The sequence below is a fragment of the Taudactylus pleione genome, unplaced genomic scaffold (assembly GCF_031769625.1).
Source record: "Taudactylus pleione unplaced genomic scaffold, aTauple2 ptg000356l, whole genome shotgun sequence".
Taxonomy (NCBI): Eukaryota; Metazoa; Chordata; class Amphibia; order Anura; family Myobatrachidae; genus Taudactylus; species Taudactylus pleione.
The window spans coordinates 821330-838036 of NW_028284757.1; the positions used below are offsets into that span (position 1 = coordinate 821330).

The 16707-nt window shown below is 49.2% G+C and overlaps 1 protein-coding gene across 2 annotated transcripts in view; it reads left to right on the plus strand.

Moving 5' to 3' along the window:
- Positions 1–16707, plus strand: part of LOC148508565 (anion exchange protein 2-like) — a 414596-nt gene that overhangs the window by 320193 nt on the left and 77696 nt on the right. For both annotated transcript variants that reach the window (XM_088444359.1, XM_088444360.1), the window contains exons 6-8: positions 7886–8097; positions 13630–13763; positions 14558–14738. In XM_088444359.1, the coding sequence (XP_088300485.1) occupies positions 7886–8097; positions 13630–13763; positions 14558–14738 (527 nt within the window). The remainder of the gene's footprint in view (positions 1–7885; positions 8098–13629; positions 13764–14557; positions 14739–16707) is intronic.

The window sequence follows — 16707 nt, forward strand, 5'->3', positions numbered from 1 at the left end:
TGTGTGTGGATACAGGATAGGTGTCAGATGTGTGTGGTTATAGGATAGGTGTCGGGGCTGTGTGTGGTTACAGGATAGGTGTCAGTGATGTGTGTGGTTACAGGATAGGTGTCAGGGCTGTGTGTGGATACAGGATAGGTGTCAGGGCTGTGTGTGGTTACAGGATAGGTGTCAGGGCTGTGTGTGGTTACAGGATAGGTGTCAGTGATGTGTGTGGTTACAGGATAGGTGTCAGGGCTGTGTGTGGTTACAGGATAGGTGTCAGATGTGTGTGGTTACAGGATAGGTGTCAGGGCTGTGTGTGGTTACAGGATAGGTGTCAGGGCTGTGTGTGGTTACAGGATAAGTGTCAGGGCTGTGTGTTGTTACAGGATAGGTGTGAGGGCTGTGTGTGGTTACAGGATAGGTGTCAGGGCTGTGTGTGGTTACAGGATAGGTGTCAGGGTTGTGTGTGGTTACAGGATAGGCGTCAGGGCTGTGTGTGGTTACAGAATAGGTGTCAGGGCTGTGTGTGGTTACAGGATAGGTGTCAGGGCTGTGTGTGGTTACAGGATAGGTGTGAGGGCTGTGTGTGGTTACAGGATAGGTGTGAGGGCTGTGTGTGGTTACAGGATAGGTGTGAGTGCTGTGTGTGGTTACAGGATAGGTGTCAGGGATGTGTGTGGTTACAGGATAGGTGTCAGGGATGTGTGTGGTTACAGGATAGGTGTCAGATGTGTGTGGTTACAGGATAGGTGTCAGGGCTGTGTGTGGTTACAGGATAGGTGTCAGATGTGTGTGGTTACAGGATAGGTGTCAGGGCTGTGTGTGGTTACAGGATAGGTGTCAGTGATGTGTGTGGTTACAGGATAGGTGTCAGGGCTGTGTGTCGTTACAGGATAGGTGTCAGGGCTGTGTGTGGTTACAGGATAGGTGTCGGATGTGTGTGGTTACAGGATAGGTGTCAGGACTGTGTGTGGTTACAGGATAGGTATCAGGCCTGTGTGTGGATACAGGATAGGTGTCAGGGATGTGTGTGGTTACAGGATAAGTGTCAGGGCTGTGTGTGGTTACAGGATAGGTGTCAGGGCTGTGTGTGGTTACAGGATAGGTGTCAGATGTGTGTGGTTACAGGATAGGTGTCAGGGATGTGTGTGGTTACAGGATAGGTGTCAGGGCTGTGTGTGTTTACAGGATAGGTGTTAGCGATGTTTGTGGTTACAGGATAGGTGTCAGGGCTGTGTGTGGTTACAGGATAGGCGTCAGATGTGTGTGGTTACAGGATAGGCGTCAGATGTGTGTGGTTACAGGATAGGCGTCAGGGCTGTGTGTGGATACAGGATAGGTGTCAGGGCTGTGTGTGGTTACAGGATAGGTGCCAGATGTGTGTGGTTATAGGATAGGTGTCAGGGCTGTGTGTGGTTACAGGATAGGTGTCAGATGTGTGTGGTTACAGGATAGGTGTCAGGGCTGTGTGTGGTTACAGGATAGGTGTCAGGGCTGTGTGTGGTTACAGGATAGGTGTGAGGGCTGTGTGTGGTTACAGGATAGGTGTCAGGGCTGTGTGTGGTTACAGGATAGGTGTCAGGGCTGTGTGTGGTTACAGGATAGGTGTCAGGGCTGTGTGTGGTTACAGGATAGGTGTCAGGGATGTGTGTGGTTACAGGATAGGTGTGAGGGCTGTGTGTGGTTACAGGATAGGTGTGAGGGCTGTGTGTGGTTACAGGATAGGTGTGAGGGCTGTGTGTGGTTACAGGATAGGTGTGAGGGCTGTGTGTGGTTACAGGATAGGTGTCAGGGCTGTGTGTGGTTACAGGATAGGTGTCAGGGCTGTGTGTGGTTACAGGATAGGTGTCAGGGTTGTGTGTGGTTACAGGATAGGCGTCAGGGCTGTGTGTGGTTACAGAATAGGTGTCAGGGCTGTGTGTGGTTACAGGATAGGTGTCAGGGCTGTGTGTGGTTACAGGATAGGTGTGAGGGCTGTGTGTGGTTACAGGATAGGTGTGAGTGCTGTGTGTGGTTACAGGATAGGTGTCAGGGATGTGTGTGGTTACAGGATAGGTGTCAGGGATGTGTGTGGTTACAGGATAGGTGTCAGATGTGTGTGGTTACAGGATAGGTGTCAGGGCTGTGTGTGGTTACAGGATAGGTGTCAGATGTGTGTGGTTACAGGATAGGTGTCAGGGCTGTGTGTGGTTACAGGATAGGTGTCAGTGATGTGTGTGGTTACAGGATAGGTGTCAGGGCTGTGTGTCGTTACAGGATAGGTGTCATGGCTGTGTGTGGTTACAGGATAGGTGTCGGATGTGTGTGGTTACAGGATAGGTGTCAGGACTGTGTGTGGTTACAGGATAGGTATCAGGCCTGTGTGTGGATACAGGATAGGTGTCAGGGATGTGTGTGGTTACAGGATAAGTGTCAGGGCTGTGTGTGGTTACAGGATAGGTGTCAGGGCTGTGTGTGGTTACAGGATAGGTGTCAGATGTGTGTGGTTACAGGATAGGTGTCAGGGATGTGTGTGGTTACAGGATAGGTGTCAGGGCTGTGTGTGTTTACAGGATAGGTGTTAGCGATGTGTGTGGTTACAGGATAGGTGTCAGGGCTGTGTGTGGTTACAGGATAGGCGTCAGATGTGTGTGGTTACAGGATAGGCGTCAGATGTGTGTGGTTACAGGATAGGCGTCAGGGCTGTGTGTGGATACAGGATAGGTGTCAGGGCTGTGTGTGGTTACAGGATAGGTGCCAGATGTGTGTGGTTATAGGATAGGTGTCAGGGCTGTGTGTGGTTACAGGATAGGTGTCAGATGTGTGTGGTTACAGGATAGGTGTCAGGGCTGTGTGTGGTTACAGGATAGGTGTCAGGGCTGTGTGTGGTTACAGGATAGGTGTGAGGGCTGTGTGTGGTTACAGGATAGGTGTCAGGGCTGTGTGTGGTTACAGGATAGGTGTCAGGGCTGTGTGTGGTTACAGGATAGGTGTCAGGGCTGTGTGTGGTTACAGGATAGGTGTCAGGGATGTGTGTGGTTACAGGATAGGTGTGAGGGCTGTGTGTGGTTACAGGATAGGTGTGAGGGCTGTGTGTGGTTACAGGATAGGTGTGAGGGCTGTGTGTGGTTACAGGATAGGTGTGAGGGCTGTGTGTGGTTACAGGATAGGTGTCAGGGATGTGTGTGGTTACAGGATAGGTGTCAGATGTGTGTGGTTACAGGATAGGTGTCAGGGATGTGTGTGGTTACAGGATAGGTGTCAGGGATGTGTGTGGTTACAGGATAGGTGTCAGGGCTGTGTGTGCTTACAGGATAGGTGTCAGGGCTGTGTGTGGTTACAGGATAGGTGTCAGATGTGTGTGGTTACAGGATAGGTGTCAGGGCTGTGTGTGGTTACAGGATAGGTGTCAGTGATGTGTGTGGTTACAGGATAGGTGTCAGGGCTGTGTGTCGTTACAGGATAGGTGTCATGGCTGTGTGTGGTTACAGGATAGGTGTCGGATGTGTGTGGTTACAGGATAGGTGTCAGGACTGTGTGTGGTTACAGGATAGGTATCAGGCCTGTGTGTGGATACAGGATAGGTGTCAGGGATGTGTGTGGTTACAGGATAAGTGTCAGGGCTGTGTGTGGTTACAGGATAGGTGTCAGGGCTGTGTGTGGTTACAGGATAGGTGTCAGGGCTGTGTGTGGTTACAGGATAGGTGTCAGGGATGTGTGTGGTTACAGGATAGGTGTCAGGGCTGTGTGTGTTTACAGGATAGGTGTTAGGGATGTGTGTGGTTACAGGATAGGTGTCAGGGCTGTGTGTGGTTACAGGATAGGCGTCAGATGTGTGTGGTTACAGGATAGGCGTCAGGGCTGTGTGTGGTTACAGGATAGGCGTCAGATGTGTGTGTTTACAGGATAGGCGTCAGGGCTGTGTGTGGTTACAGGATAGGCGTCAGGGCTGTGTGTGGTTACAGGATAGGTGTCAGATGTGTGTGGTTATAGGATAGGTGTCAGGGGTGTGTGGATACAGGATAGGTGTCAGGGCTGTGTGTGGTTACAGGATAGGTGTCAGATGTGTGTGGTTACAGGATAGGTGTCAGGGCTCTGTGTGGTTACAGGATAGGTGTCAGGGCTGTGTGTGGTTACAGGATAGGTGTCAGGGCTGTGTGTGGTTACAGGATAGGTGTGAGGGCTGTGTGTGGTTACAGGATAGGTGTCAGATGTGTGTGGTTACAGGATAGGTGTCAGGGCTGTGTGTGGTTACAGGATAGGTGTCAGGGCTGTGTGTGGTTACAGGATAGGTGTCAGGGCTGTGTGTGGTTACAGGATAGGTGTCAGGGATGTGTGTGGTTACAGGATAGGTGTCAGGGCTGTGTGTGGTTACATAATAGGCGTCAGGGCTGTGTGTGGTTACAGGATAGGTGTCAGGGCTGTGTGTGGTTACAGGATAGGTGTCAGGGCTGTGTGTGGTTACAGGATAGGTGTGAGGGCTGTGTGTGGTTACAGGATAGGTGTCAGATGTGTGTGGTTACAGGATAGGTGTCAGGGCTGTGTGTGGTTACAGGATAGGCGTCAGGGCTGTGTGTGGTTACAGGATAGGTGTCAGTGATGTGTGTGGTTACAGGATAGGTGTCAGGGCTGTGTGTGGTTACAGGATAGGTGTCAGGGCTGTGTGTGGTTACATAATAGGCGTCAGGGCTGTGTGTGGTTACAGGATAGGTGTCAGGGTGTACGGATAATAGTTAGTTGTTTAGCTGTATATAGGTCAGGTGTTGGGGGTGCCGTCGTGGATAGCGGATTTGTTGAGAATAGTTTAGCTTAAGTAACTTTCTGCATAGTAAATATTATATAGATGTGCGCTGACCCCTGGCTCTTGGTTATCCGGGTATTGCAGTATTATATACATTACTGGTATCCAGGTAGTTCAGTATTATATACAGTACTGGTATCTCGGTATTTCTGTTTTATATACTGGTATCCGGGTATTGCAGTATATTATACATGTATCCTGGTATTGCAGTATATTATACTGGTATCCGGGTATTGCAGTATTATATACAGGTATCCGGGTATTGCAGTATTATATACAGGTGTCCGGCTATTGCAGGATTATATACTGGTATGCGGGTATTGCTGTTTTATATACTGGTATCCGGGTATTGCAGTATATTATACAGGTGTCCGGGTATTGCAGGATTATATACTGGTATGCAGTTATTTCTGTATTATATACAGGCATCCGGGTATTGCAGTATTATATACAGGCATCCGGGTATTGCTGTTTTATATACTGGTATCCGGGTGTTGCAGTATATTATACAGGTATTCGGGTATTGCAGTATATTATAGAGGTATCCGAGGAATTGCAGTATATTATACAGGTATCCGAGGAATTGCAGTATATTATACAAGTATCCAGGTATTGCAGGATTATATACTGGTATGCGGGTATTGTAGGATTATATACTGATATCCGGGTATTGCAGGATTATATACTGGTATCCAGGTATTGCAGTATTATATACTGGTATCCGGGTATTGCAGTATTATATACTGGTATCCGGGTATTGCAGTATTATATACAGGTATCCGGGTATTGCAGGATTATGTACTGCTATCAGGGTCTTGCAGGATTATATACTGATATCCGGGTATTGCAGGATTATATCCTGGTATCCGAGTATTGCAGTATATTATACAGGTATCCTGGTATTGCAGTATTATATACAGGCATCCGGGTAATGCAGTATTATATAATGGTGGTATCTGGGTATTGCAGTATTATATACTGGTGGTATCCGTGTATTGCAGTATTTTATACAGGTATCCAGGTATTGCAGTATTATATAGTGGTATCTGGGTATTGCAGTATTATATACAGGTATCCGGGTATTGCAGTATCTTATACAGGTATGCGGGTAGGGTATTGCAGTAGTATATACTGGTATCCAGGTATTGCAGTATATTATATACAGGTATCCGGGTATTGCTGTATATTATATACAGGTATCTAGGTATTGCAGTATATTATACAGCTTACCCGGGTATTGCAGTATATTATATACAGGTATCCGGGTATTGCAGTATATTATACAGGTATCCGGGTATTGCAGTAGTATATACTGGTATCCGGGTATTGCAGTATTATATACTGGTATACGGGTATTGCAGTATATTATACAGGTATCCGGGTATTGCAGTAGTATATACTGGTATCCAGGTATTGCAGTATATTATATACAGGTTTCCGGGTATTGCAGTATATTATACAGGTATTCGGGTATTGCAGTATATTATACAGGTATTTGGGTATTGCAGTATTATATACAGGCATCCGGGTATTGCAGTATTATATACTGGTATTCGGATATTGCAGTATATTATACAGGTATCCAGTTATTGCAGGATTATATACTGGTATGCGGGTATTGCAGGATTATATACTGATATCCGGGTATTGCAGGATTATATACTGGTATCCAGGTATTGCAGTATTATATACTGGTATCCGGGTATTGCAGTATTATATACTGGTATCCGGGTATTGCAGTATTATATACAGGTATCCGGGTATTGCAGGATTATGTACTGCTATCAGGGTCTTGCAGGATTATATACTGATATCCGGGTATTGCAGGATTATATCCTGGTATCCGAGTATTGCAGTATATTATACAGGTATCCTGGTATTGCAGTATTATATACAGGCATCCGGGTAATGCAGTATTATATAATGGTGGTATCTGGGTATTGCAGTATTATATACTGGTGGTATCCGTGTATTGCAGTATTTTATACAGGTATCCAGGTATTGCAGTATTATATAGTGGTATCTGGGTATTGCAGTATTATATACAGGTATCCGGGTATTGCAGTATCTTATACAGGTATGCGGGTAGGGTATTGCAGTAGTATATACTGGTATCCAGGTATTGCAGTATATTATATACAGGTATCCGGGTATTGCTGTATATTATATACAGGTATCTAGGTATTGCAGTATATTATACAGCTTACCCGGGTATTACAGTATATTATATACAGGTATCCGGGTATTGCAGTATATTATACAGGTATCCGGGTATTGCAGTAGTATATACTGGTATCCGGGTATTGCAGTATTATATACTGGTATACGGGTATTGCAGTATATTATACAGGTATCCGGGTATTGCAGTAGTATATACTGGTATCCAGGTATTGCAGTATATTATATACAGGTTTCCGGGTATTGCAGTATATTATACAGGTATTCGGGTATTGCAGTATATTATACAGGTATTTGAGTATTGCAGTATTATATACAGGCATCCGGGTATTGCAGTATTATATACTGGTATTCGGATATTGCAGTATATTATACAGGTATTCGGGTATTGCAGTATTATATACAGGCATCCGGGTTTTGCAGTATTATATACTGGTATCCGGATATTGCAGGATTATATACAGGTATCCGGGTATTGCAGTATATTATACAGGTATTCGGGTATTGCAGTATTACATACAGCCATCCGGGTATTGCAGTATATTATACAGGCATCCGGGTATTGCAGTATTATATACAGGCATCCGTGTATTGCAGTATTATATACTGGTATCCGGATATTGCAGGATTATATACAGGTATCCGGGTATTGCAGTATATTATACAGGTATTCGGGTATTGCAGTATATTATATACAGGTATCCGGGTATTGCAGTATATTATACAGGTATTCGGGTATTGCAGTATATTATATACAGGTATCCGGGTATTGCAGTATATTATACAGGTATTCGGGTATTGCAGTATATTATATACAGGTATCCGGGTATTGCAGTATATTATACAGGTATCCGGGTATTGCAGTATTGTTACTCTGGATGGCGAATGCTGTATGTTCAGGTGCCCGCTCCTCCTTACTTACCCTTCTTTATGTGATAACAGAGAGGAACAGGGCACAAGCAGTTCTCCGGTGACTGATGGCATTAGTACAATGCGCCCCCCTCATCGGCAGCCGCCCCACCGCAGCTACAGCCTCACAGAGCGCAGGAGAATTGGCAGCATGACCCATCCGGAAGATGCCCATTTCCACCTTGTGCCAACTGATGAGAGTGAGGCCCGGACTCTGGCATCAGCTGACCTGGACTACATGAAAAGTGAGTGAGGAGACCTCTCCTATCAGGCAATGTCACCCTCCCCGCGTCTGTAAGCCCCCACCCTGTGCGTCTCCAGCCACCATGTCTGACTCACTAGTCCCAATAAACCTCCACTTTGTTTCCAAGACGCCGCATCGATGCGATGGGCGTACAACTCCAATCACCCCTCCCCAGACGCTCAGTCATAGGACTGGTGAAAGTGTCGATGGCGGAGGCGGTATTACAGCCTGCATGGACGCTGAAAGGGGTGTCTCAGCTCTTGCACATTCATACACACGGATGTACACCGGGGAAGGGCCTTATAGCGGCATTGCTGCAAACGGGCCGCCGCCAATAGACGCACCTTCAGTCAAAAGCTGGATTAAGACTTCAGGGAGCCTGGGAGCCACCTATGGCCATCATGTAGAAGAGACAGAGATATAAAAGTAGGAGGTACCCAAATGTAATACAACTACATAGAGGATCCTAGTGACACCCTACAATACACAGATCATTACAGAGACCACCATACAGTACATTGAGCATACCAGTGAAAAAGGTACAGTACAGAGACCATCCCAATGACTACCATACAATACACAGACCATCATACAGTATATTGAGCATCCCAGTGTTTGCTGTACAGTACAGAGAACATTCTAGTGACCAACATACATTACACAGATATTATTTTGACTGCCATACTGTACAGAGAGCATACCAGTAACCTCTATATAGCACATAGAGCATCTTAGTTCCCATCCTACTGTACAAAGACCACTCTAGGTACCACCATACAATACACAGATCATCACAGTGACCACCTTACAGTATATTGAGCATCCCAGTGAGCACTGTAGAATACAGGGACCACCATAGTGACTATCATACAATATCATTATCCCCTTATCATTAACACTTTATCACTATAACCCCAATTACAATAATTTACCCCTTTACAATCCTTATACCCCTCACCACAAATAATTAACCCCCACATTATCAATTCTATTCATAATCCGTAACCCCTATTTACCAGCCTGAGGGTCTGATTCGGAGGTGGACACTAGTCATGTGCGGCCGCAGCTTCTTGCGGATTCGCAACTGTAAAATGATACAAATGCACTCGCGTCACACGCCCGCGGCACTCACGTCGCACGCCCGCGGCACTCCCTGAACACGACCTTAAGACGGCCTCTTTTTGCGTTGGGTCAGGCTTATTTATCATTAAATATTTGCGGCATATTCCTAGAAAACTTTAGTTTTTAGGGGATATCTGCAAATATTAAGTATCCCCTAGATGTACTGTACAGGGATCTCCGATATCTGCTGCAGTCCCTCCAGGACAGCTGCCGCAACTTCCATTAGTTTCTTTGGGGGATGTGATGCTGTCACATTTACCAGCCCGTTCCGGTGTGTGCCCCCGCAGCTGGCGCCAGCTAAAGATGGTGATGGGCTGCTGTAGCCTGTGAGCCTCACTTCCCAAAATGTACAAAGAGGGCTCCTCCGCAACCCTCCCCAGCAGTGGCCTCCGCAGCCCTCCCCAGCAATGGCCTCCGCAGCCCTCCCCAGCAATGACCTCCGCGACCCTCCCCAGCAATGGCCTCTGCGACCCTCCACAGCAATGGGCTCCGCAGCCCTCCCCAGCAATGGCCTCCGCGACCTTCCCCAGCAATGGCTTCCGCAGCCCTCCCCAGCAATGGCCTCTGCCACCCTCCCCAGCAATGGCCTTCGCCACCCTCCCCAGCAATGGCCTTCGCCACCCTCCCCAGCAATGGCCTCCACAGCCCTCCCCAGCAATGGCCTCTGCCACCCTCCCCAGCAATGGCCTCCACAGCCCTCCCCAGCAATGGCCTCCGCGACCTTCCCCAGCAATGGCTTCCGCAGCCCTCCCCAGCAATGGCCTCCGCAGCCCTCCTCAGCAATGGCCTCTGCCACCCTCCCCAGCAATGGCCTCTGCCACCCTCCCCAGCAATGGCCTCTGCGGCCCTCCCCAGCAATGGCCTCTGCGGCCCTCCCCAGCAATGGCCTCTGCGGCCCTCCCCAGCAATGGCCTCTGCGGCCCTCCCCAGCAATGGCCTCTGCCACCCTCCCCAGCAATGACCTCCGCGACCCTCCCTAGCAATGGCCTCTGCCACCCTCCCCAGCAATGGCTTCCGCAGCCCTCCCCAGCAATGGCCTCGTATTTACCGCGGTCTGCCCTACTGTGACTGCCCATCGTATTTACCGCGGTCTGCCCTACTGTGACTGCCCATCGTATTTTCCGCGGTCTGCCCTACTGTGACTGCCCATCGTATTTACCGCGGTCTGCCCTACTGTGACTGCCCATCGTATTTACCGCGGTCTGCCCTACTGTGACTGCCCATCGTATTTACCGCGGTCTGCCCTACTGTGACTGCCCATCGTATTTACCGCGGTCTACATAGACGCAATATAGAGCAGCACTATAATCACTTGTATAGAGCAGCGCTATGATCACTGGTATAGAGCAGCGCTATGATCACTGGTATAGAGCAGCGCTATGATCACTGGTATAGAGCAGCGCTATAATCACTGGTATAGAGCAGCGCTATAATCACTGGTATAGAGCAGCGCTATGATCACTGGTATAGAGCAGCGCTATGATCACTGGTATAGAGCAGCGCTATAATCACTGGTATAGAGCAGCGCTATGATCACTGGTATAGAGCAGCGCTATGATCACTGGTATAGAGCAGCGCTATGATCACTGGTATAGAGCAGCGCTATGATCACTGGTATAGAGCAGCGCTATGATCACTGGTATAGAGCAGCCCTATAATCACTGGTATAGAGCAGCGCTATGATCACTGGTATAGAGCAGCGCTATGATCACTGGTATAGAGCAGCACTATAATCACTGGTATAGAGCAGCGCTATAATCACTGGTATAGAGCAGCGCTATAATCACTGGTATAGAGCAGCACTATAATCACTGGTATAGAGCAGCGCTATAATCACTGGTATAGAGCAGCGCTATAATCACTGGTATAGAGCAGCGCTATGATCACTGGTATAGAGCAGCGCTATAATCACTGGTATAGAGCAGCGCTATAATCACTGGTATAGAGCAGCGCTATAATCACTGGTATAGAGCAGCGCTATAATCACTGGTATAGAGCAGCGCTATAATCACTGGTATAGAGCAGCACTATAATCACTGGTATAGAGCAGCGCTATGATCACTGGTATAGAGCAGCACTATGATCACTGGTATAAGGAGCAGCGCTATAATCACTGGTATAGAGCAGCGCTACAATCACTGGTATAGAGCAGCAAAGGCATTTAGCGCAGATTAGGAGGTCAGGTCCCCGGTTCCTATCCTGCGAGTAGCGAGTCCCTATAACCTGTAGCTGTGAGGAGCTGAGCATGCTGAATACGTATAGAAGCTGCACAGTCCTGGATGTGACTCTCAGATGTCACCTCATATATTACTCCATGTACCTGTATATAAAGAACATACGTGTGTAACGCTGGCACATGAATAACCTAGGTCACCTTACTGCCAGTGATCCACGTATGGATCCAGGGGGCCACGTACCCCTTACTCCCGCTCTATCTTACACTGATTCCAGCTTCTTCAACCCTCTGCCAAAATATAGCTGTTCCCCTGAAGCCCCCCAGAACATTCAGGCCCCAATGTTTGTCTTTGTCCCACTGACCGGACGCCTGGCCTTTTCCCCTTTCTCTAATCCCATCTGTTACTGTGCACTGTACATATGGGGATGTCTTATAGACCGACTGAGGCTTTATATTCCTGACACCCACCATGCGCTATGTGCCCGACACCCACCATGCGCTATGTGCCCGACACCCACCATGCGCTATATTCCTGACACCCACCATGCGCTATATTCCTGACTCCCACCATGCGCTATATTCCTGACACCCACCATGCGCTATGTGCCCGACACCTACCATGCGCTATGTGCCCGACACCCACCATGCGCTATATTCCTGACACCCACCATGCCCTATATTCCTGACACCCACCATGCGCTATATTCCCGACACCCACCATGCGCTATATTCCCGACACCCACCATGCGCTATGTGCCCGACACCCACCATGCGCTATATTCCCGATACCCACCATGCGCTATGTGCCCGACACCCACCATGCGCTATGTGCCCGACACCCACCATGCGCTATATTCCCGACACCCACCATGCGCTATGTTCCTGACACCCACCATGCGCTATGTTCCTGACACCCACCATGCGCTATATTCCTGACACCCACCATGCGCTATATTCCTGACACCCACCATGCGCTATATTCCTGACACCCACCATGCGCTATATTCCTGACACCCACCATGCGCTATATTCCTGACACCCACCATGCGCTATAGTTCCGACACCCACCATGCCCTATATTCCCGACACCCACCATGCCCTATATTCCCGACACCCACCATGCGCTATATTCCCGACACCCACCATGCCCTATATTCCTGACACCCACCATGCCCTATATTCCCGACACCCACCATGCGCTATATTCCCGATACCCACCATGCGCTATATTCCCGATACCCACCATGCGCTATATTCCCGATACCCACCATGCGCTATGTGCCCGATACCCACCATGCGCTATGTGCCCGACACCCACCATGCGCTATGTGCCCGACACCCACCATGCGCTATGTGCCCGACACCCACCATGCGCTATATTCCTGACACCCACCATGCGCTATATTCCTGACTCCCACCATGCGCTATATTCCTGACTCCCACCATGCGCTATATTCCTGACACCCACCATGCGCTATGTGCCCGACACCTACCATGCGCTATGTGCCCGACACCTACCATGCGCTATGTGCCCGACACCCACCATGCCCTATATTCCCGACACCCACCATGCGCTATATTCCCGACACCCACCATGCGCTATATTCCCGACACCCACCATGCGCTATGTGCCCGACACCCACCATGCGCTATATTCCCGATACCCACCATGCGCTATATTCCCGATACCCACCATGCGCTATGTGCCCGACACCCACCATGCGCTATGTGCCCGACACCCACCATGCGCTATATTCCCGACACCCACCATGCGCTATATTCCCGACACCCACCATGCGCTATGTTCCTGACACCCACCATGCGCTATATTCCTGACACCCACCATACGCTATATTCCTGACACCCACCATACGCTATATTCCTGACACCCACCATGCGCTATATTCCTGACACCCACCATGCGCTATATTCCTGACACCCACCATGCGCTATATTCCTGACACCCACCATGCGCTATATTCCTGACACCCACCATGCGCTATAGTTCCGACACCCACCATGCCCTATATTCCCGACACCCACCATGCCCTATATTCCCGACACCCACCATGCGCTATATTCCCGACACCCACCATGCCCTATATTCCTGACACCCACCATGCCCTATATTCCCGACACCCACCATGCGCTATATTCCCGACACCCACCATGCGCTATATTCCCGACACCCACCATGCGCTATATTCCTCCCCTGTGTTCTCCACAATTCCTCAGGTCATCGGTTTGAGGACCTTCCTGCTGTGCGGAGACATCTCGTGCGCAAAAGTAAAGGACAAGTGGTTCATATAAACAAAGAGCACAAAGAGAGGCACCCACACCGCAAAAGTGTGACGCTGCAACCACATGAGGTGAGTGCTTGACGGGGTGAGGACAGAGTGTGTGTCTGTGTGACGGGGTGAGGACAGAGTGTGTGTCTGTGTGACGGGCTGAGGACAGTGTGTGTGTCTGTGTGACGGGCTGAGGACAGTGTGTGTGTCTGTGTGACGGGGTGAGGACAGATTGTGTCTGTGTGACGGGCTGAGGATAGAGTGTGTGTCTGTGTGACGGGCTGAGGATAGAGTGTGTGTCTGTGTGACGGGCTGAGGATAGAGTGTGTGTCTTTGTGACGGGGTGAGGACAGAGTGTGTGTCTGTGTGACGGGGTGAGGACAGAGTGTGTGTCTGTGTGACGGGCTGAGGACAGAGTGTGTGTCTGTGTGACTGGCTGAGGACAGAGTGTGTGTCTGTGTGACGGGCTGAGGACAGAGTGTGTGTCTGTGTGACGGGCTGAGGATAGAGTATGTGTGTGTGTGACGGGGTGAGGACAGAGTGTGTGTCTGTGTGACGGGGTGAGGACAGAGTGTGTGTCTGTGTGACGGGGTGAGGACAGAGTGTGTGTCTGTGTGACGGGGTGAGGACAGAGTGTGTGATGGGGTGAGGACAGAGTGTGTGTCTGTGTAACGGGGTGAGGACAGAGTGTGTGTCTGTGTGACGGGCTGAGGACAGAGTGTGTGTCTGTGTGACGGGGTGAGGACAGAGTGTGTGACGGGTTGAGGACAGAGTGTGTGTCGGTGTGACGGGGTGAGGACAGAGTGTGTGTTTGTGTGACACGCTGTGTTCCCCCTCTGGTCTCATACTGTTCCATGTCTCCTAAACCCTGGCAGGTATTTGTGGAACTAAATGAACTAGTTATGGACAAGCACCAGGAATTGCAGTGGAAAGAAACTGCTCGCTGGATAAAGTTTGAGGAGGACGTTGAGGTTGAGACTGATCAGTGGGGGAAACCACACGTGGCATCTCTGAGTTTCCGAAGCCTGCTGGAGCTAAGACGGACATTGTCACATGGTAATATAATAGGACATCAGCTCTAGGGAACTGTGTGATTGCTATGGACATGAAAGAGACATCTATAGGTAGATGATTGGTGGGTAACTGTTCTTGGTTCAAAAGAGAGAGAGAAATCTGGGGGGAAGGGGGAAGTAAGTGAAGCAATTGTTGATGGATCAAGGTCAAAATTAATAATTCTGGGGTGATAGGTGGGGTACTGGAGATACTGTAAGTCTGGGGTTAATAGGTGGGGGTACAGAAGATGGATCTGGGAGCGATAGGTAGGGGTACTGGAGATAAATTGGTGGTGATAGGTAACGGTACTGAAGACTTGGAGATAGTCCTGGGATGATAAGTAGGGGTACTGTAGATGGGTCTGGGATGATAGGTAGGGGTACTGTAGATGGGTCTGGGGTGATAGATAGGGGTACTGTAGATGGGTCTGGGCTGATAGGTAGCGGAGCTGGATATAGGTAGGGGTACTGTAGATGGGTCTGGGCTGATAGGTAGGGGAGCTGGAGATAGGTTGGGGGATAGTAGATGGGTCTGGGATCATAAGTAGGGTACTGTAGATGGGTCTGGGTGATAGGTAGAGGGGTAATGTAGATGGGTCTGGTGTGATAGGTAGGGGTACTGTAGATGTGTCTGAGGTGACAGGTGGTCTGGGGTGATAGGTAGGGGGTACTGTAGATGGGTCTGGGATGATAGATAGGGGAGCTGGAGATAGGTCTGGGATGATAGGGGTACTGTAGATGGGTCTGGGGTGATAAGTAGGGGTACTGTAGATGGGTCTAGGATCTACAGTACCCGTGTAGGGGATCTACAGTACCCCAGTAGGGCGGCTGGAGAGAGGTCTGGGGTGATAGGTAAAGGTACTGTAGATGGGTCTGGGGTGATAGGTAGAGTTATTGATGATGGGTCTGGGATGATAGGGGTACTATAGATTGGTCTGGGATGATAGGTAGGGAAGCTGGAGGTAGGTCTGGATAGGTAGGGTTATTGTAGATGGGGCTGGGATCATAAGTAGGGGTACTGTAGATTGGTCTGGGATGATAGGTAAGGGAGCTGGAGATAAGTCTGGGGTGATAGGGGTACTGTATATGGGTCTGGGGTGATAGGTAGGGGTACTGTAGATGGTGATGGGTAGGGGTATTGTAGATGGGTCTGGGATGATAAGTAGGGGTACTGTAGATGGGTCTGACATGGTAGGGAGGGGCACTGTAGATTGGTCTGGGATGATTGGTAGGGGTACTGTAGATGGGTCTGGAGTGATAGGTAGGGGTACTGTAGATGTGTCTGGGGTGACAGGTGGTCTGGGTGATAGGTAGGGGTACTGTAGATGAGTGTGGGGTGATAGGTAGGAGTACTGTAGATGGGTCTGGGATGATAGGTAGGGGAGCTGGAGATAGTCCTGGGATGATAAGTAAGGGTACTGTAGATGGGTCTGGGATGATAGGGGTACTATAGATTGGTCTGGGATGATAGGTAGGGAAGCTGGAGGTAGGTCTGGATAGGTAGGGTTATTGTAGATGGGGCTGGGATCATAAGTAGGGGTACTGTAGATTGGTCTGGGATGATAGGTAGGGGAGCTGGAGATAGTCCTGGGATGATAAGTAAGGGTACTGTAGATGGGTCTGGGATGATAGGGGTACTATAGATTGGTCTGGGATGATAGGTAGGGAAGCTGGAGGTAGGTCTGGATAGGTAGGGTTATTGTAGATGGGGCTGAGATCATAAGTAGGGGTACTGTAGATTGGTCTGGGATGATAGGTAGTGGTACTGTAAATGGGTCTTGAGTGATAGGGGTACTGTAGATGTGTCTGGGGTGACAGATGGTCTGGGATGATAGGTAGGGATACTGTAGATGGGTCTGGAGTGATAGGTAGGGGAGCTGGAGATAGTCCTTTGGATTATAAGTAGGGGTACTGTAGATGGGTCTGGGATGATAGTGGTACTGTAGATGGGTCTGGGATGATAGGTAGGGGAG